At 31.5% G+C, this 22,499-nt stretch overlaps 1 protein-coding gene across 1 annotated transcript; it reads right to left on the reverse strand.

Annotated features, from left to right (window-relative positions):
* Positions 1 to 1,678: 1,678 nt before the first annotated feature.
* Positions 1,679 to 20,313, reverse strand: LOC128030309 (phosphatidylserine synthase 1). The gene is made up of 13 exons (XM_052617811.1): positions 19,777 to 20,313; positions 17,263 to 17,354; positions 16,083 to 16,127; positions 15,811 to 15,935; positions 14,835 to 14,993; positions 13,275 to 13,426; positions 13,060 to 13,201; positions 10,815 to 10,927; positions 9,685 to 9,750; positions 7,891 to 7,990; positions 6,850 to 6,918; positions 4,768 to 4,831; positions 1,679 to 3,826 (listed from the first exon to the last, which is right to left on the reverse strand). Exons 1-13 carry the CDS (start codon positions 19,953 to 19,955, stop codon positions 3,735 to 3,737), a joined length of 1,398 nt encoding a protein of 465 aa, XP_052473771.1. The 5' UTR covers positions 19,956 to 20,313; the 3' UTR covers positions 1,679 to 3,734.
* Positions 20,314 to 22,499: the final 2,186 nt, after the last annotated feature.

The following is a 22,499-nucleotide window of genomic DNA, read 5'->3' on the forward strand; positions in this document are numbered from 1 at the left end:
AACCCTGACAAAACTTACAGAAGAGTGTCAAAACACTACTCTATATCATTATAATTGATGTAATTTAATATTTTATAATATATAGCCTATATATTTTTTAATATTTTAACTCAATAATTTGTTTAGGGTTGTTAAAAAAATTATAATAATATGCAAGGAAAATATTTTATTACTTTTACATAATGGCTTATGTAACTTTTTAGACTTATTAAGTCAAAACATTTTTCTTCAGCAAATAGTTTTTATGTGTTTGATTTAAACTGAATTAATGTCGCTAGTGAGATTCAGATGAGGATTCTTACTGAGAGACACTTTAAGCAGAGTGTTTCGGACAAGTTGTGCTTTATATAAATAAATACTGGTCTAATGACTGTCAAAACCGGGTCGAAGGGATGAGTGAGAGCTTTAGACAGCAGACTGCAAAGATAAGAGAAGATCACGTGACTGGAGTCTGTACCGCCCTCGTGTGGTGAGACGGAGAATCACTTTAGATTTGGACAGGTGTTTATATATACTGTATATAAAGCATTCAACTTTTTCTAAAGTCATGCACATGCACATTTAGATATATTTAATTACCTTTTAATCCATATAATCTACAATTACAGCTAATATACCACAAAAATATACAGATTATGAAAAAACTTTAATAGGGATTTTAAGTCAAAGTACTTGAATCACATGAAGAAGAAATGTATGGATTCAGATTCACTTTAAAATTAAGAGAAAAAAAACAGGAGACATTATAATTTGCTTAAAAATTATATACAATATAATGTGACTATTTATTATAATTCACTATAATCATAAAATTGCATTAAAGCAATTCACATCCATATAATTATTAAATAAACATAACAAAACTGGGATTTTTTTTTTTTTGGCATTAAAAAAATTCTATATATTATTCACTACACACATATTATTGTATAAAAGCAATTCAAATCTATATTATTATTTATAATAATAAAAATAATTTCTAAACATTACAAAAGTGGGATTTTTCCGGTATAAAAAGTCTATATTCACTATAATCATAAACTTGTATAAAAGCAATTCAAATCTATAATATTATTAGTAGTAATAATAAGCATTACAAAAGTGAGGATTTTATATTTTGCATAAAGAAAATAGTCTTCATATTCACTGCGACATCATTCACTATATTCATAAAATTGTATAAAAAAATAAAATATTAATATTACGCATTTAAAAATTGAGAATCATATAATAGAAGTTAAAATCTAAAAGATTGCTATTAACAATACAAATAAAAATTATTTACAATATTTTTATCAAATATATCTTTTAGAATTATAGATATTTTATAAATATACAAATAATTGTTGTACTACTGTAACATAAAAAAATGGAAATGTGTGAATATATATTTATATTTAATATATATATTTAAGTATAATTAATATAATATCACTTATAAAATATTTTTACATTATAAAATATATATTTTATGATTTAATTGTATTATTATATGACATTCTATAAATATACATTTAATAATAATAATAATAATAATCTTCATGCAACTGTATATTAAACGTCATCGTTGATGATCTGGCTGCAATATTTCTTGTTTTTGAGCAAACGAACAAATGCCTTTTCTATTTATTGTGTCGTTTAATAAAAGGCAGAAAAGTCCAACAGGAAAATACAAAAATCACAAGATACAGATGAAGTTTAATCGTAAAATTCAGTCACATTCCTAATAGTTGCATGTAAATAGTGAGCAAACAAACATCATATAATGAAAAGCTGCAGAGTTCAGTCACGTTCTGCCCTTCTTCACAGAAAACTACAGGTTTAATATCAAGAAGACAAGAAGCAGGACAGAAAGGCATTGAAGTGTTTCACAGTGACTGTACAAACACACAAGAGTTTGGCAGATGGATATGAAGCATCACGTCATTAATACACAAACAAAACCTGCAATTAAACGTAACGCAGTTATTAAAGCATGCATGCAGTCGGTGATGATCATATTAATACCACACACACACACACACACACGGATGAAGCAGGAGACTCGCACACACGCAAAACCAAAGACTACAGGAGCACATGAATCTCAAAATTCTGATGCTTTTCTCTGGATCCTGAGTCTGATACGCATTATATTTTGTGATAAAGTAATGTTGTTTTGCCTTTCTCTTCACTGCTCATAAACTGCAGATGCAAGACGTCCTAAGAATCCAAACTGTGACTAAAAGTCAGAAATGTGAGGAAGAGAAAAAAAAATTGTGAGACAAGACAGAATTTAAATATATAAACTTTGGAGATGAATGCAACTTAGATTTAATCATTTTTTTCATGCAAATTAATTAAAATTGTGATTTAAAATGTCAAACTTGGGATGCAAAAAAATCTGAAATGTGGGAGTAAAAAAGGAAAAAACAAATGGGAAACGTGAGACTAAATCAGAATTGAGAGAGAATAAATCAAAAGGTGAGATTTAACAAAATCTGAATTGGGAGTCAAGAAATGTGAGATAAAAAAATATATTAATTGTGAGACAAGTCAGAATTGAAAGATAAAAACTTTTGAGATTGAATAAATGAAATTTTAGATTTTTTTTTAATTTAATTAAATTGCATTTTAAATGTAAAAACATCAAATGTGAAACAAATTGCAAGGAAAAAGTCAGAAATGTCAGATAAAATCAGAATTGTGCAAAAAAAAAGTTAAAAAATCTCATATTTCTGACTTTTTTCCTGCATTTGCAAGTTTATGTCTCACAATTATCAGTTATAATCCTGTGCTAAGATTTCTCTTAGAAATGCATGAATCTCCTTGAAAAACAAGTCAGAGTTGAGAGATTAAAAGGTCGTGATTACTTGAATTTATATTCAGTGGCTGAAACGAGATTTGATAAGAAATGATTGAAAATGGCGAACACACATTAAACATCCTGCGCTTCAAGTACATCATCATCATCATCATCATCATCATCATCATAAACACGGACAGCAGCTTCACGTTCAGTCTGGAGAAAACAAGTCAACAAGAAACACCTTTCACAAGCCATTCCACCCAAGTTTGGGGTAAATTTGGGCTTTATTTATAGAAATTAATACTTTTCTTCATCAAGGATGCATTCAATTGATCAGAAGTGACAGTAAAGACATTAATAATGTACTAAAAGAAAACGGTTTCATCAAAAATATTGCACTACAGCACGACTGTTTTCAACACTGATAATAATAATCAGAAATGTTCCTTGAGCTTTCCAGCTTTGAACACAAGAATAAATTACATTAAAACATCTATACTGTTAGAAATAGTGATATTATTTCACATGCATTTCTTGTTTTTCGATCAAATAAATGCAGCCTTGGTGAGCAGAAAACATTCAAAATCATGCAACAGCAAATGCACCAAAAGTGTGTTTTTAAGAACTAAAAAGGGTAAATTCTGGTTTCATGTTGACTTCAGAATACATGATTGTTTGTAGACACATTATGATATGATAAGATGATCTGAGATCGTCAGCATACAGTAAAATACATCGTCGAAAACACTGGTGAGCACAGTTACGAGTCTGGCATGCGACTGAAAACAGCGCTTGGGATCTAACCGGGTTAACCCGTCTCTGTAGTTAACAAGTAGAGTCAGTCGACTAACTGAACACAGTGCTGCTTTTCAGGGTCACTGCAGACCGCTCGGACCAAACCTGACCAGTCTCTGTCCGTTCACAGGAGCCACACGTGTGCAAAGGTTTATTTCTCCACGCCGTTGATGCTGGAGTTATTCACAGAGTCCCTCCGTTTCCTGGTGGAAGAGGAAGTTGTGCTGTCCGTCTCAAACTCCCCTATGGCACAAATGCATTACAATGTGGCAGAAGATACTGGTGCACATGTTTAAGTTGCATAATTCATGCATGCTAAGAAATATCTATATGCCAAAATGACTGGACATGCTACCGATTGTATAACGACAGTTTCGAGTTTCTGCAGGATACTGTGTGTGTATTGTGCATGGATTACGCATTGAATACCAGGGCTGTTATCGGTAACTAGAACTAAAACCATTAAAATATATATTAACTGAAATAAATTAAGAAAAAAATGTTAACATTAAAAAATAAACTACTAAATCTTTAACTGAAATTAAAATGAACATATGAAATTAAAAATGAATTCAAATTATTATTTTTTATAAAAAGACAAAAAGCTAAATTACTAAACCTTTAAAATGAAAATAAAATGCAAAACTTAATAACTAATTCAAAATATTTTAAATGTTTAATAAAAAGACAAAAAAACAATAAAATTACTAAAACTATCAAATTAAACTGAAAAATGGAAAATATGAAAATAAAAATTTTTATCTAATAAAAATTGAAATTTTCACTGTCAAAAAAAAAAAAAAAAAAAAAAAATATATATAAAATAAAATGCCAAAAAACAACTACAAAATCACTAAAACTTTAAAATTTAAATGAAAAATAATTTTTTTTAAATAAATGCAAAAATCTAATAAAAATGACCCCATAAAAACATAATAAATACTACCTGGGTGACCTTGATCTTCTATTTCCAATGTGACTTATGCACATTTTATACATAAAAAAAAAATAAAATAAAATGTAATGTGATATACAGTGCACATACAGTGTGCAGTAAACATCAGTCTAGTATCAGAACCAGTTTCTGTCTGTCTTCTGATGGATCACCACAAGAGGTCAGAACACTACAGCTTAGATTCATCCCATAATGAACCATTAATAACCAAACCGTGATGTTTCTTTACCTCTGCATTCAGACACAGCGTCGCCCGGCTCCGAGTAAATACTGTCCTCAAACTCCGAGAAGCTCTAGAGAGTCACAATATCACAATAGACGGACTCAAACACTGTGAGGATACTGGAAACATCACTTTTATATTTTCAGTTTCAACTATGACCACCAGGGTCTCGGGTTCTGAATAAATGCAGTTGTTTTACTACAGAAATTTAGTTGCAATTTAGAGCTACTGGAATTACTGTTATTTTCTATTTTGTGTTCAGTTTTCATAATGTAGACAGAGAGTATCTGCAAGTCTTTGATATTAAATTATATAATAAATAGCCTATAATAAATGGATAAACTAGAGGAGGTAAAATAAACCGTGTGAGTTCTACTGATATGACATTCTATTGATTTGTGTTTATTGGTGAAAGTGGAATACTTCTAATGCAATGTAGAAAACACATTTCTGAAATGACAACAATTTTTAAAGTTGTCTTGAGAAAGCCACCTTAGTGTTCTACTATTAATGCATGTTAGAAACATGCTAGCAACATGCTACTTGCTAATCATGTTGACAACATGCTAGTAACATGCTAATCATGCTAGAAGCATGCTAGTAACTTGCTAATCATGCTAACAACATGATAGTAAAATGCTAATCATCCTAGAAACATGCTAGTAACATACTAATCATGCTACTAAAATGCTAATCATGCTAACAACATTCAGACTTGAATCTTTCAAACTATTTTAAACTGAAAGCTGTCAAAACTTTTTATAAACTTAAAATGTTCTGGCATGGCTTTCTCAAGCCAACTTCAAAGTGTGTCTTCGAACTTTACTTTCTAGTTGCAATTATAACTGAGCAAAATAATCCGTTTAACCATTATACAGCATAACGAAAAAGTTTTGATTAATTAAAACGCTCAGACATTTAGTTGAATAAGACTTAACTGGACAATATGATAACAAAAAAAAACACATTTGACAAAGGGCTAAGACTCATGGGGTGTTCACACCAGACGCTACTTGCACGAATAAATCGCACTATTCTCACGCAGTTGGACGCTAGAACATTGAGTTTACTCGCTTCATTCGCATGTGAAAATCACTTCACAATGGATCCATATTCACGTGAAGGGAGGGGCTTTTGCCAGTTGAGTTCACAGAGCATTGTGGATTTCAACCATAATTTATTTGGATAATTTTCACGTCACTACTACAAGTTCTTGATTGGTTAACACAGCGCAAATTTTTGGCAAAGTTTAGATTTTTCAACTCCGTTTCAATTCGGGTCGCGTCATACACGCGAATCGCGTCATTCACACCACCTTATTCACGCGAATCGCGTCATTCACACCGCCTCATTCACGCGAATCGCGTCATTCAGACCGCCTCATTCACGCGAATCGCGTCATTCAGACCGCCTCATTCACGCGAATCGCGTCATTCACACCGCCTCATTCACGCGAATCGCGTCATTCACACCAACTCATTTCCGCGAATCGCGTCATTCACACCGCCTCATTCACGCGAATCGCGTCATTCAGACCGCCTCATTCACGCGAATCGTGTCATTCACACCGCCTCATTCACGCGAATCGCGTCATTCACACCAACTCATTTCCGCGAATCGCGTCATTCACACCAACTCATTTCCACGAATCGCGTCATTCACACCGCCTCATTCACGCGAATTGTGTCATTCACACCGCCTCATTCACGTGAATCGCGTCATTCACACCAACTCATTTCCGCGAATCGCGTCATTCACACCGCCTCATTCAAGCGAATTGCGTCATTCACACCGCCTCATTCACGTGAATCGCGTCATTCACACCAACTCATTTCCGCGAATCGCATCATTCACACCGCCTCATTCAAGCGAATCGTGTCATTCACACCACCTCATTAACGCGAATCGCGCCAATTTACACCGCCTCATTCATGTGAATCGCTCCGCAGGATGTCTATTCACATCTTTGCATTGACTTAACGATTAAAGCTTCATTCGTGTCTCGTGTGAACACACCAAAAGACTAGTTAAAAAATGGCTGACGAAAAGAACGGATCCGGAAGATTGATTGAGTAAATGATGACGTACCTTCTCTTGGGGCCCGTAGTTCTCTGCGTACCACACCATCCCATACAGACACAGGAACGTGATGAAAGCCTTCAGACACAAAGACACCGTCAGCTCCAAACAAAAACAACTATTTAGTGACAATCTCCTCCCAACAAAAGCTACTTACTTTTCAAAATCCTTCAGTGGAGAGCACAGTTTTTTTTTTCTCTGTCTTTTATTATTTTATTAATATGAAGAACACGAATATCCGGCTGGTTACGTTCACTTATTACTTAATGACAAGGGTTTATGTGAATAATAATCACCAAGTGCCACATTTTGACCATTTAGGTACATCTTAAAGCTGCGGTAGGTAACTTTTGATGCTCTAGCGGTTAATAAACAGAACTGCTCGCGTCTTGCAGAAGAACATCGTAGCCGGAACTACTTCTCTCTGTTTATGTCTATGAAGAATCACAAAGGTACTGGGTTACTCCGCCGCGGTACCCCCGAAGCAATCTAAAATAGTCCGAATATAAACACTTATTATAGGTGCACCCTAGTGATTCAGGACAAGCTAAAAACACGGTTTGGAAAATGGATTAATGGTGTACTCGCTTATTATATACATTTTTCTATATGTTGAACACAAACAAAGTTACAGACCGCAGCTCTGATTGGTTGTTTCTTACCGGGAGCGATGTATTTCTGCAAATGGCAATAGGACACTGGGAGGAGCCAGAGGAGCTTGATTTTTACACAGATTATCTGTCTCATATTCTACTGTCAGGACATAATGATAGGTTTAACAAATATGTAAAAATATATTTGTACAAAAGTTACCTACTGCAGCTTTAAGCTAAAAGTTGACTTTACTCGTCTGTCTTCTGAGCACACGCATGGAAATCCTCCTGGAATCTTATCAACTTTAATAAATTAAGCATTTGCGTCCCATTTTGCAAAAGTCACATTATGATTTGACTGATTTGCATGTGAAATTGGGCTTTTATGTTGGATAAAGGCCGAAATTGAAACTGTATTTCGATGAACTGAAAGTGAAGAAAAACAACAGGAACTCACCAAACACACGAGCCACAAAATCACATAGAGAACCTGCGTCTTAGAAAACAAGTCCTGTCCAAATTTAACGCAGGCCAGTGCCTCCAGGAAAGCGATCGCCCTTCAGGAAGGAAAACAGAGTTCGTTTTGGAAAACCATGACAGTAACGATAATTTGTTTTGCAAAGAATTTTCACCAGATGACTTGAATAGCTTTTTAAAAAGGCTGAAAAAATACTTTCTACTCTGATTTTTATTTATAACTTTTTCTTAAGATGAAATCTTTCAGGGATTCATAGGCCTATAACATAATAAAATACTACAAGATAATAATCACCATGATTTTAATCGTGATTATTATGAAACAAAAATATTAAGCAAATTAAACGGAAAAAAAAAAATAGAATATTGTAAAATAAACAAAATCATTTGCTGTAAAAAATACTTAATTTCTTCATTTTCAAACTCTAAACCATCAGGCTTTTATTTTGACAGAGTGAAACCAGTAGTGCATAGATGTATTACATTAAATCTCAGACTGTGTGAATTGACAATCGCACTATGAAATATCAATTTAATTCCAAAATATTGCACAAACCTTTCTACTGAACATTAATTGTGCAACTTAAAGCCAAAGAAAGTTAAATGAAGTCTAGTTGATCTTAACCCTTATGCGTTGTTGGGGACGTTTTCGTCCACTAGGGGGTAAAGTTGAGTCTTATTTTGGCCACAACTTTCTCTGTGTTTGAGCTAATGGAATGATTTATGGTGACATATCTTAGTTTGACATATATTTTGGGGAAATGTCATGGCTTTGCAATCAAAAAATGTCGTAATAATGGAAGTCAATGGGGCAAAAACAGCCACCAACAACAAATGAGGGAGAAAAAAAATTAAATCTAATGCTGCACAAAAGCTAGCAATGCACCAAAGCCAATCTTGTTACTAATGTTTGACATGCCCAAGACTGTGATAAAAAGTAAAAAAAAATATCCAGTTCACAATCACTTTTTATATTGAAAATATGTCATTTTGTGTGTTTTTTCCCCAAAATCAGTGACATCATTTATGAACTTGGTAATTAAAGAGTTAAAATCTTGGATTTTTTTTTTTACATTTGGTAGTTTTGATCAGGAGTGAGGTTGATTAATAGATTTATGCAAAAAAAAAAAAAATTATGAATTGATACTTTAATAATGAATTGATTTTACAGCAGTTTAATTGAGTGGATGTTTTTATCCCGAAAATACCGAAAGGGTAGTGAATTTGAACAATGCACAAGGGTTAAGTTAATATTTTGATATATTTAACAACACATTTGCATGTTTACATTTGTCTGATTTTGATCAATGGTCAAATGACATGCAGGTAAACTAATAAGTGTTTTATTTTGACACACACACACACACACACACACATAATTAATTAAATAAAGTAATTAAATCACAGACTGTGTGATTTGACAATCACGTTTAACAATATTGATTTCTACTTCTACACACCGTGCAGCTTTGTGTTCTACTGGAGGTTAATTGTGCAACAGAGCCAGAGGATGTTAGATAAAGTCTAGATGATTTAACCTAGATGTCTGGCACGAGATAACTCGCTCTGCACTACATCTAGGTCATATCTGAGATGAAGCGAATGACCGTCCTGCAGTGAAGCCCAGCGGCGCAGCAGGGGATCGACAGCGTTCACGAGGGTTTGTGGTTCAGCGTTTGACCTGCAGCAGCACATGCATGACCTCAAACACATGCATGACTGGAAACACGCTCCAGATTACCCTTCTCTGTGACTTCAGCCGCTGCAGACTCACCCGAACACCCAGCACTGAGTCCCGACCCGTTTGCACTGTGTGTCCGTCAGATAGGCGTAATACTGCCTGCAGAGGAACACGCTCATCAGTCAAACACATCTGATTCCACATTTAGAAAAATAAAGACCCCTAGAGACCCCCAAACATTTCAATAATTTAACAACACGTTTCATTTCTCTGATGCACATGACATGGAAGTAAACAAAGAATATGTTAAGTGTTTTATTTTGACTTGTTTTTAAAAAATTCACATAAATCCTGCACACTGCTCAAACTTACATCACCACAAAAATACTTAAATAATTTTTTGTTATTAATATTATATTTTATTTATATATGGTTACAATCTCTCTCTCTCATATATATATATATATATATATATATATATATATATATATATATATATATATATATATATATATATATCACAATATATTTTTATTTAATTTAATTTAATTTTTTTTATATACATTTTTCCTATTTATATTGTACTTTTTTTATATTGTACCAACGCAACTATAAATTAGTCTGGTTACATTTAAATTTAATTGTTTTTTCACATTTATTTAAATTTTATCCATTTTTTTATCAATTTTAATTCTACATTTTTATGATTTAATTAATGTTTAATTTGTGCAGGCATTAGATTCTTTTTTGAATTGTTTTTATAGTAATATTATTTATTTTAATTTGTTGTTAATTTTACATTACATTTTTTATTGTAAATGTTTTAATAATCATTCAAGGTGTGTTTTCATATAAAAATTACTCCGCTTATTATTGGATTGTTTTCACATTAATATTATTTTAAATTTTAACCATTTTTATGTTACATTTTTAATCCAATTTAATTTTACATTCTGATTTAATTAATAATTCAGGTGTGCAGGCATCATTTTTATTGGATTGTTTTTTTAATTAATATTAAAAATTTTATTCATTTTTAAATTTTTAAATGCATTCTTTTGTGGGCATTACATTTTTATTTTTTTGTTTTTATATAAATTTCTTTAAAATTTATTAAAAATGTAATTTAAAAAAATTAGACCCTTTCTATTTGCAATTTTTATCATTTCCAGTGAATAATAATCAAGTCTTTTGCCTGTTTTCCTCCGAGACACATCACGTACCGTACAGTAGGAGCCGTGATGATCCCGATGAACAGAATCCGGCACCAGCTGAGAGCGTGGCATGCTGGGAACACGAAGATGTGCTTCAGGAAGAAGGTGTTCAGCTCCGTCAGCTTGAGTCAGACAACAAAATAAACCAATGAAAACAGGGACAAAACAGAGATCTGATCAAGTTTTACATTTGAATTCATCTGTTAATATTCTGTTTTAATGCTTCGATTAAAAACTTGAAATAACTGTAACAATTTAAATCAATCATTACAATTTCAACCAGTGTTACTTTAGTATCATTTAAAAACTATTAATGTCAACATTCTAAATCAGATCTTATTTTTTTTCTCTTTTCAAGCTAATTTTAGTTCAAGTTTTAGTACTTTAGTTGTTTTTGTTTTCCATTTTTATTTGTTTTTCAAATATTTTTATATATTTTTTTCAGTTTTTTTAGTACATCAAAGTCAAAAAAGGCAATTGTTGCTTTAACGATCCATCTGAAAAAATTAGTTAGTTTTTTTATATTTCAACAGAAGTTAACAATTATTTTAATTTCAAGTAACAAAAAATGTTTTTGAAATGATTCAAACTGATTTTAATTTAAACGAACATATACACATTAGTTAAACAAACTAATAAATAAATAAATAAAAGTTGCATAAAATAGTTCACATTTTGCAACCATGTAAACAATCAAGCAGTTGCGAATGCGATTCAGAAAATCAAATATAAAAAGGTCATATTTTGCACATCATACAAGTATTAAATGCGGTCGTTCTGTTTTTATAATCTGACCTTCTTAAAATAAGACAAACGATCTAAAAACAGCAGAAAAAAGCATCTTGAGATTCCCAGCACACCCAAAGCAGAGTCTGTGAAGTGGAAATGAAGGCTCTACTCTACTCAAAGACATGTAATTACACTTTAAAGGGCCCTCAGTAGGGAGCGAAGAGAAGAGAGCCTCCTCTCACACAATACAGAATGAAGAGTGGGCTTTCATCGCCGTGGAAACGGCTTGTGGGCGGAGCTTCGGTCTCTCAGGAAAACTTTACTTATCTTTTCGCTGACAATTAAAAAAAATCTAATAAGACTAATAAAGACCTAATTAATTTTATTTAATCACACTTTAATTTGTAAAACGGACAAAAAAAACAACAACAGTGGAAAATATTTATAAACTGTTATTTGATTATATTTAGCAATATTTCACACCATGTAGTTTGGACATAAATAAAGACTAAAAGAATTAAAATATTAAGTAAAAATATAGATAAATTGGTATTTGATTATATTTATCAATATTTTTCAGCATGTAGTTTGGAAATAAAATTTAATAAAAAAATATAATCACTTTGACAAAGTCTAAAATATTTAAAAGATTACATAAGAAATATTGATGAATTGGTATTTTATTATACTTATCAATTTTTCTCACCATGTAGTTTGGAAATAAATAGAAAAAAAAAAAAAATATATATATATATATATATATATATATATATATATATATAATTTTGAGAAAGATAAAACGAGAAATACTGATAAATTAGTATTTAATTAAATATATTGATGAATATTTCAGACCAAAAAAATAACATGAAAGACAAAAATATTAATATTAAATTATTACTATTTCTCACCATGTAATTTAGGGGCAATAAATATACAAATATACCAAAAAAATGATGAAATTAGAAATACAGATTAATTAGTATTTAATTAAATATATTGATCAATATTTCAGACTCAAATAGAATAAGATGAAAGACAAAATGAATTAGAAAACTATTAATATTTACTATTAATATTAATTATTAATATTTCTCAGTATGTAGTTTTAGAGACAGACTCAGTATATATATATATATACACACACTGCTTATTCTTCTGTTTTTCACGGTGTATTCTGGGATTGTAAAACTATCATAACTAAATGCTAAACTAAATTGAGAGCGATAATTTGATTAATTACATAGAGGTCACTCATTATAAATCAATAAAATCCCACTATAAAATACAGTTATTAATTTTATCCAAAATTACATGATCTCCTTTTAAATTTTTCTAGATTTAGTAAACTCTAATAAAACTTTAAATACAGCGCTCTGGCATGAAACTCTAGATGGAGCAGTCCGACAGGTCTGCGGATGACATCATCATCACACGGCACAGCTGATTGGTTCTCTCCTGTATCAGCACCCAATGAGCTCGCTGCTCAACATTCATGACTAGAGCTTGCTAATTAAGGACTGACCTGCCAGATGATCATGAACAGATAGACTCCCATCACTCTCTGTAAGGAGGATTTGGGGTCGAGCCAGCGCACGTATGTCCAGCTGGCCGGCGTGAACTGTAGAGCGGCGCGCTTGATCTTCCCCGTGGTGCTGTGGATGTCTCTGTGCAGCACAAACACACTGGTTCAGTCTCTGAGGGACGCTCTCAGAAGGCAGGGTTTGAGGCGTTTCTTACTTGATGCTCGCCCAGTGATACGTGCGCATCTCCAGGAAGCGGCAGACGGTCATTCCCAGCCAGATCCCGCCTCCGTTACACAGCAGGATATCCAGGATGACCTGATCCCACCAGCACTCGGCGAAGTTCGGAAGAAGATGCATGAAGAACAGCTGCACGGAGAGATCGCTCGGGAGTTATTGTGCGTCTCGTCGACCCACGGATGATTTCAGCTGTTTCTGACATTAGCATGTTTCGAGCTAATAAAGTCAAGCCGTAAGAAGCCGTTTTTAACAAGAAGTAGTTTTAACAATTTTATTAATATTTTGTGGTGTTTAATTTAATAAATTGCATTTAATAATTGAAAAAGATAAATAATAATAATAACAATTACATACATAAAAAAATACATTAAAATAATAAATATTTTATTATATTTTCAACAATAGAATTAAAAAAAAAACAATTCTCAACAGTAATATGGCCCAATGAAAGGTGCTTTATTTATTTGTTTGTCTTTTTTTTAAATAAATTCTGTGTTGTTGGTTTTAATATAAATATTATTATTTTTTAAAAAAATCTAATTGTTTGATTTAATTTTAAATAGCATGTTTTTATTAAATATTACATTGTTAAATTGGTATTAAATTCATATTTTATAATATTTTTATACAATATTTTATAAATGTGTTTTTTTTTATTCACCCTTCATCTTAAATTATTTTTTAAAAATGGCCTTATTACTGATATACCTCACCATTTGTTGCCGGTTTTCATTTTTTATTTAATTAATCTGGAAAAAATAGTTTTATATAAATATATTTTATAAAAAAAAAAAAAAAAAAAAAACTTTTTTTATATATATATATATATATATATATATATATATATATATATATATATATATATATATATATATATAATAAATGATATTATAATAAAAACATAAATAATATTTTATATTTTTGTTGCATTTATTCCTTTTTTTAATGTGTCTATATAGTTTTTATTAATTTTTTATTTCAGTTTTAGTAATTGAAGTACTTCAAACTAAACTTAATAAAAATTAAAGGAGTTTTATTTTTTATTTATATTTTTGTTTTTTTAAATACTGTGCTGTTGGTTTTAATATTGAATCAATCTAAAAATAAATTTAATTTGAATTAATTAAAGGTTTAATTACTTTTTGTCAATTTTTCAGTAACTCCATATCGTTTTCCATATTATTTTATTTTATTTCCGTTTCAGGTTTTATTTATGTTTTAGTGATTTTAGTACATGAAGTTAAACTAAATAAAAATTAGAAATGCTTCCTTGGCAAGTAGTTGAAGTAAAATAATTATAACTTTTATTATTATTAATTTCCATTAATAGTTATTTCAAATTAATTCTATGTATAATATTTCTGTATTCTGTGCTTTAATACAAATTTATTACAGATTAATTGAAATAATAATGTTGAAAACAATTTCTTTAATCTTTTTAAATGCAATCATATTGAAATGTAACAATTCCTTTTGTTTCCTGGTAAAGCTGATCATATATTGTTCTGTGAATCTCTGTGAGAGTGCGTTGTGTTACCTCGGTCAGCTCCCAGGTGATGCTGATGGTCCAGCACAGGCCATAGCTGCGGATCAGCAGAGCCTTCATGCCCCAGCCCCAGAAGTGACTGAAGGCGAAGATGTCGAAGTGGCTGAGGATTCGCTCCCAGGTGATCACATGACAGTTCACAGCATACTCCTGTCAATCATCATCATCATCACCGCGGTAACAGTTTAACACGCGCTCAAGCTGCTATTCTGGGTGTCACAACATGCATCTGTTTGAGACTTTTTTAGTATTATTGAGACACTAGTAAAGTTTTATTACAGTATTTGTATATTTTCAGTTTTTTTTACAATTAAAAAAAAAAATCTTACAATTTTTTCTTTTTTTATTATGTCAATATTGTATTTATTAATTGTTATTTCAGTTTGTCATTTTAACACATCCAAGTAAATAAAATAAAGATCAGAAATTATGCCTCTCGATTCTCAATTCGTCCAAAATTCCCAAATTTTTAATTACTTAAATTTAAGTTATTCTGGATACTGTTTTGAATAAAATTTTTATTTAAAGAAAATCATATCAAAAAGCATTTAACCAACTTTTTTTTTTTTTCCTCAATTTGTCAAATTTTATTCTAAAATCATTCCATATTTTTCTGGATTCTGTATTCAATTTTAAAAATCAAATAGTTTGATAAAAATTTTAAAAGCATGTATTTTATTACATTATTATTTTGTTAAATTCTAAATTATAAAAATATTTTATTATATTTTCAACGATTTTTATCTAATAAATAAATTTTAATAAATTTTAATTTAATAAATAATTTTCAAATAAAGGTTGCATTGACAAATCATTTTAATTGAATTAAAGCTTCAATAATTTTGTCTTTTTTATTTATTTAGATCTAAAATATTACACAGTTATTTTAGTATATCAAGTTAAATAAAAAACAACACAATGCATTCGTGATCTATTCCTTTGACAACAGAACTGGCTCGTCACTGACCATGATGTCGGCTTCCCGTTTGGCGTAGCGCAGATTGGGATCCAGCCAGAACATGAGAGACTTGACCTGCTCCCAGTTCAGGAAGATGATGAAAACCAGGAAGAGGAAGTACAGCACGCTCAATCCTGCACAGCCACACAAACACAGCCTTCAGAAAGAGGAAACACACCAACCTACTGACCCAACCGCTCAGATACGACCTCAGCTCTACCCTTTCCTCTTCTATTCATGTTTATTTTTAGGCTTCAAAAACCAGCGTCTGATCCACTCACCGAACACTATCCGCCATATCGCTGGATGGGGTCTTGTGAACGGACCTGAAAGGAGACAGAGAGGTTATGAACGACAATAGGAAATGTTGACAGACATATGATGTAATGTATGGGCCTGCAGTACCACGGTTTGACCAGTGTGGCGCTGTGGTGCAACACTGTACTGATGCGACCAAGTAAAATACAATGTAAACGAGGCCAAACCACGACAGTGTGAGAGAGGTTTACAAAGCTACAAACTACAAATGCTGTCATGTCCAAAGGCTCTGATATACTCACGGCAAAGTCTGTTGTTTTTCATTTAGAGGTAAAAAGAAAAGAAGTTTAGAAAGCATCTGATCGTAGAGATGTGGATATGTTTGCACCTGCTCTGCAATTCGGCACTTTACGTTATATACAGTGCTTTATACATTTTATATACTGCTTTATAGGTTTAATAGTGCATTTCTTTAGTGCTTTATACGTTTTATATAGTGCATTTATTTAGAGCTGTATATATTTTATATAGTGCATTTATTTAGTATTTTATATTTTATATAGTGCATTTATTTAGTATTTTATATAGTGCATTTATTTAGTATTTTATATAGTGCATTTATTTAGTATTTTATATAGTGCATTTATTTAGTATTTTATATAGTGCATTTATTTAGTATTTTATATATTTTATATAGTGCATTTATTTAGTATTTTATATAGTGCATTTATTTAGTATTTTATATATTTTATATAGTGCATTTATTTAGTATTTTATATAGTGCATTTATTTAGTATTTAATATATTTTATTCTCTGAAAACTGATAGTTTGGTTTGCACAGATATTTTATCAAAATTCCAACAGTAACAGGGTCCAAAGAAATATATTTTTTTTTAGTTTAAAAAAAACACTTAGTCACAAATTTGTCTTTCAATGTTAAATTATTTTTCTAAAACCTCTCCGTTTTAATTAAAAAATAAACACATTAATTGTAAAACATTTTTTTTTAATCAAAGATGAATTTGTTGTGTTTGTCTTTTTAATATGTAACCTATGTTATATATAGTTTTAATTAATTCGATTCATTTTTATTTCAGTTTTAGATGCTTTAGCACAAAGTTAAACTAAATAAATGAGGAATGTTAACTAGCTGTTTGTGTTTTTTACACACACACACTTCAGCACAACTTCATGACTCTTACCGTTGGGGAAGGCGAGAACGCTGATGACCAGGAAGAACGAGATGACCAGGATGAGACCCACCCACAGGTTATTGTCAGGGTTTCCATCATCTCTGCAACGGAAACATGAGGTCACACACTGAAAAGCCCTCGAACACACAGCCTATCTTCCTCTTTCTATTCAACCACAGTTTCACAATTCACTTCACACACACACACAAACACACACACACACACACACAGATGCACTCATATGCATCAACTGAACACAAAGAATTAATGTGTGCAACTACACTTTAGGAAAATATCTTCCTGGCATTCTGAAAACATAAATCATTTTACTTTAAGAGACAATGCTGTTGAAAGAGTCTGGAACTGATAGCGTGGGAACGATCACTTCTGTTTTCACCCAAACAAACACACAAACACCTAATGTTGCAATGAGACTAAAATTGCAACAGATATTTTCTTCCATAGTGGATTTAAAGAAAGGGGCGGAGTTAGAGCAGATTATTGGAGAAGTGTTGCTAATGCATTAGAGAGGAGTCCGATGTTTTCACTTGAAGATCCATAAAGAATGAACCGTTCATGCATTTAGAAAAAAAAAAATCATATTTTTAAACATCAAGCGTTTACAGTGCAGAAAGAGCAACTTATAATTTCGATTAAAGATTGCAAAGTCAGTTTTTAAAATTGCACAGATTTTGTTTGTGCACAGAAAGTTTACATACCCCTTGAAGAATATGCAAAAGTTCATAATTTTTACAAAATAAGGATCATTAAATTCATGTTTTGTTTATTTAGTACTGTCTTGAATAAGCTATTTCACAAAACAGATGCTGATATATACACTCCACAATACAAAATAATAGCTGAATTTATAAAAATCACCCTGTTGAATATCAATACTGTGTTTTATTTCCTGGATGATCTGCATTTACTGATGCTGAAGAAGGCAACACGATGCATTAAGAGCCGGGGGTGTAAACTTTTAAGCAAGATGATGAGTAAATTTTTCTTATTTTGATTTAAAAGATTTTTTTTTTTTTTTGTACTGCACTTCAGAAGCTACATACATACATACATGTTTCCCAGAAGACAAAATAAAAAGTTTTTACCCTGATGCAATTTATCCTGATCATCCTGTTCAAAAGTTTACACCACTAGCTCTTAATCGTCTAATTAATATTCATGAGCCTGTCTTCTGATTGGTCTGTTGTTTCCAGCACTGGAGGCAGCAAAACAAAGGGAAACTGGAGGAGACCCACTCAAACCAGCGCAGATTCGGCTACGTAAAGAGCTTAAAATATCATCTTGTTATGATGTCGGGTGCCAGAATCGACGTAATACAGCCTCAAATTAGAAATCTGGTTAAATATCTTCTGCCACTGCCAGACAAACAAACCAATGACAGCTATGGTTAAACGTGATAAAACGAGCGGACTGATAGAAACATTCGTCAAAAAATGAGGTGTTTGCAGCGCACACTTATTGACAAGGTTCAATAAAGTATTGTCTTTTGTTGTTATGCTATGGTTTCCGAAGAGCATTTATGAAGCCAAAAGTTTACCCTCAGCACAATTGTCACGAAGGGCGAAATTAGCTATACACACCAAAATAATGTTTTGTACCAGGCTGTAAAAATGTTTTTTTTCTGGTGTAGAGTTGGGCATTTTAATATGGGGAGACTATGGGATTGACTCCCTTTTGGAGCCTAGTGGCCAGTTGATGAATTACAGTTTGTCACTTCCGTGTTGGTTTAATGCGCGAGACAACAAACTGACGATTTATATATAATAATTAGTAATTGTATATACAGTACAGACCAAAAGTTTGGAAACATTACTATTTTTAATGTTTTTGAAAGAAGTTTCTTCTGCACATCAAGCCTGCATTTATTTGATCAAAAATACAGAAAAAACAGTAATGTTGTGAAATATTATTACAACTTAAAATAATAGTTTTCTATTTGAATATACTTTAAAAATAATTTATTCCTGTGATGCAAAGCTGAATTTTCATCATTACTCCAGCCTTCAGTGTCACATGTAACATCAGTCGATCACATGATCATTTAGAAATCATTCTAATATTCTGATTTATTATGAGTGTTGGAAACAGTTCTGCTGTCTAATATATCTGATCAATAAAAGGTTCAAAATAACTGCATTTATTCAAAATAAAATATTCTAATAATATATTTTCTTTCAATTTAACACATCCTTGCTGAATAAAAGTATTGATTTTATAAAAAAAAAAAAAAGAAAGAAAAAAATTACTGACCAGTAGTGTATATTGTTATTACAAAATATTTATATTTTAAAAACAAAGCCTCTTTTTTTTTTTTACTTTTTATTCATCAAAGTATCCTAATAAAGTATCACATGTTCTGAAAATCGGTGACGTCATCAGCACTATTGTTTGCTTTCCCGGAAGTGAAAGATTTTACATTTTAAACGCGTGGAACATCCGCTGGAAGCAAGTGTTTGTCTACTTCATGAATCGCGCGCATTCACGTACTAGTGCGTCACTCACCGCGCGAAGGCGAAGTACATGAGGCTGAGCACTGTGCACGTGAGCAGGGTGATGGTGTGCGGCTTGTAGAAGAAGTCGATGGTGATGTCCTCCACCTGCTGCTCGTTGATCATGCGGAAATGCATCCTGTAGTTCACATCATCTTTACTCAGAGTCCTGGAGCCGTACGCGGACGCCATGCTCGGCTTTCCTCTACTCCGCCCCGTTCACCTTTGATTTAACGTTACCGTGATGTGAGCGGCTCTCTCGCCCGTCTGCTGCACGAATGCGACCCGGATGTCGGCCACGCATGTGTGCAGCCTTAAATAAATGCATGCACCCCACGATCGGTGGCTCGGGGAAGGAGATGCATGCACGGAGCGGAAAGATGCCACACACTTTGGTGGGAAAACAGAAAGCTCGTGCATTCTCATTGGTTTGCGTGCAGCTGGTATGGCAAGCCAAAAGGGTCAAAACGTGTACTCGAGTTTCTCAGGCGCTGAAGGTCACGCTGTTGAGTTTAATTGCATTTACATTACAACAACAGTGGCATTGCGTTTTACTTAAAGGAAAAGCTTTTATTCTTTAAATTAGTTGAAATAGGTTTACATATTTTAAAAACATCACATTTACATTTCATTTAGTCATTTAGCAGACGCTTTTATCCAAAGCGACTTACAAATGAGGACAATGGAAGCAATCAAAATCAACAAAAGAGCAATGATATATAAGTGCTATAACAAGTCTCAGTTAGAGTAACGCAGTACACATAGCAAGTTTTTTTTTTAAATAATAGAATAAATAAAAAGAAATCAGATAGAATAGAAAAAGAATATAGCAAGCTAGTGTTAGAGGTCTTTTTTTGCTTTTGTTAATTGTATAATAAATGAAAATAAAACAAATAGAATACAAAAAGATTATAAAGCTAGTGATATTATTATTATTATTTATAAAAAAGCAGCAAATGAATAGAGTGCAAGTCTGAGTAGAGTCATAATAATTCTTAATAATTATGAATAAATATACATTTAACAACAATGACAAAAAAAGATCCACCATTGCATGAGAGTCAAGTTGTTTTATTCTGCATGGAGAGGATTATGCAAATATCTCATATTGTTCTTAAAAGTTGTGTTTATAAGTGTGTTTCTTCACAAATAAATGGTCTGCATCTAATTCAAAGTTTGACTGAAGTGTCCAGATATGTTAAGCTGATTATGTTTGATTGAGTTGAGAGTTAGATATATATTTGAAGTTGCATACGACTCTACGAACCACAAGACATCCAAAAGGTGTTATAGGAGTCAGGAAACTTATATTAAATGTGTAATATATATTACACATCCTTACTGTGAAATATAATAAAAATAGCATTAACACCACTGTATTTTTTTATGATTTTTGCATACTTTTGTTCTCTACACTCTCAGGAAATAAGGTACAATGAGACAGAACCCTTTAAAAAGGAACACTTTTGTACTTTATTTACCCCAAACAATGCATATAAGTATTTCAGAGGTACATATTAGTGCACAAAGTCTACGTATTCATATCTTTTGAAAAGATAAAAGAGCTTTATTTCTGAGAGTGGGAAGTATTGTGTGCCTTGAGAATCTGTTGTGGTTGGTTTTTGTATTTTAACACCTCCTGAACGTTGCACGTCTCATTCTCAAAAGAAGCTGTGGTTTTAAGTCAAGAGCTCACAAAAAACGAATCACACCAGCAAACGTGTTTCACAGCCAGACGTTATATCCAAACCCTGCTATCTTGTACTGTTACTATGATGTCTTTTAGATTAAATTAACCACTAAAATAACTCAAATAATAAATAGTTTTTGCAAGTAAAACTAAATGGTTAAAATCTATACAGATTAACTTATAGAACTAATATATAATAAAATATAATAGAAAATGTTATATATTATAAATGTTCAATATCCTTCAACATTTTTTATACTTTTTAACATCCTATCTGATGAACTGGTTACTAATATCTAATAAAATATAATTAATATAAAAATATATATATATATAGTTATGATGTTAAAAATGTGTGTGTATATATATATATATATATATATATATATATACACACACAGATTTTTAACATCATATCTGATGAACTTATGTTACTAATATCTAATAAAATATAATTAATATAAAAAATAAAATATATTTAATAAAATATACGTTTATGTTTGTTTAAATTAAATTAAAATATGTTTAAATTATTTTCAAAATTTTCAAACATAGCATCTGACTGATTATAATTAAATCATATATTATAATTTAATTATATTTAATGTTTAAATAATTTTGTTTTATTTAAATAACATATTAAAAACACATATACTTAATAGAATTTATGTAGAAACAAATTATGTATTATATATAAAATATAGTAGTTTGACTTATTATTATCTAGTATTGTGTAGACAGATGATGAGAGGTTAAAAACAGTACTTTAATAGTAAGCAAATGCATAAAAAACTAAGCTTATTGTGGCACATTTACATGTGCATGTGGTAAACATGTTTATCCAGCAATTTACACGTGCTAAACATTTGATTAAACAGGCATTAAAGGAACATTTCTATATACATTAATAGACATTCAGATGTAATAAGAAGTTCAGTTCATTGGTCCTCGAGCTCACCCGTCCAGTCAAACATCTTGCTTGATGGTGATCAAGGGCTGCGTTGAGACAAAGACAAATAAAAGAGGTTTTTAAGTGCATTTGAACG

The sequence above is a fragment of the Carassius gibelio genome, chromosome A16 (assembly GCF_023724105.1).
Source record: "Carassius gibelio isolate Cgi1373 ecotype wild population from Czech Republic chromosome A16, carGib1.2-hapl.c, whole genome shotgun sequence".
Taxonomy (NCBI): Eukaryota; Metazoa; Chordata; class Actinopteri; order Cypriniformes; family Cyprinidae; genus Carassius; species Carassius gibelio.

Coding starts and splice junctions, on each gene's coding strand:
- LOC128030309 (XM_052617811.1), bottom strand. CDS start 19,955: ATGGCGTCCGCGTACGGCTCCAGGACTCTGAGTAAAGATGATGTGAAC. Junction 14,994..15,810: donor AACGGGAAGCCGACATCATG/GTCAGTGACGAG, acceptor GATGATTGACAG/GAGTATGCTGTGAACTGTCA. Junction 9,751..10,814: donor ATCACGGCTCCTACTGTACG/GTACGTGATGTG, acceptor GTTCCTCTGCAG/GCAGTATTACGCCTATCTGA.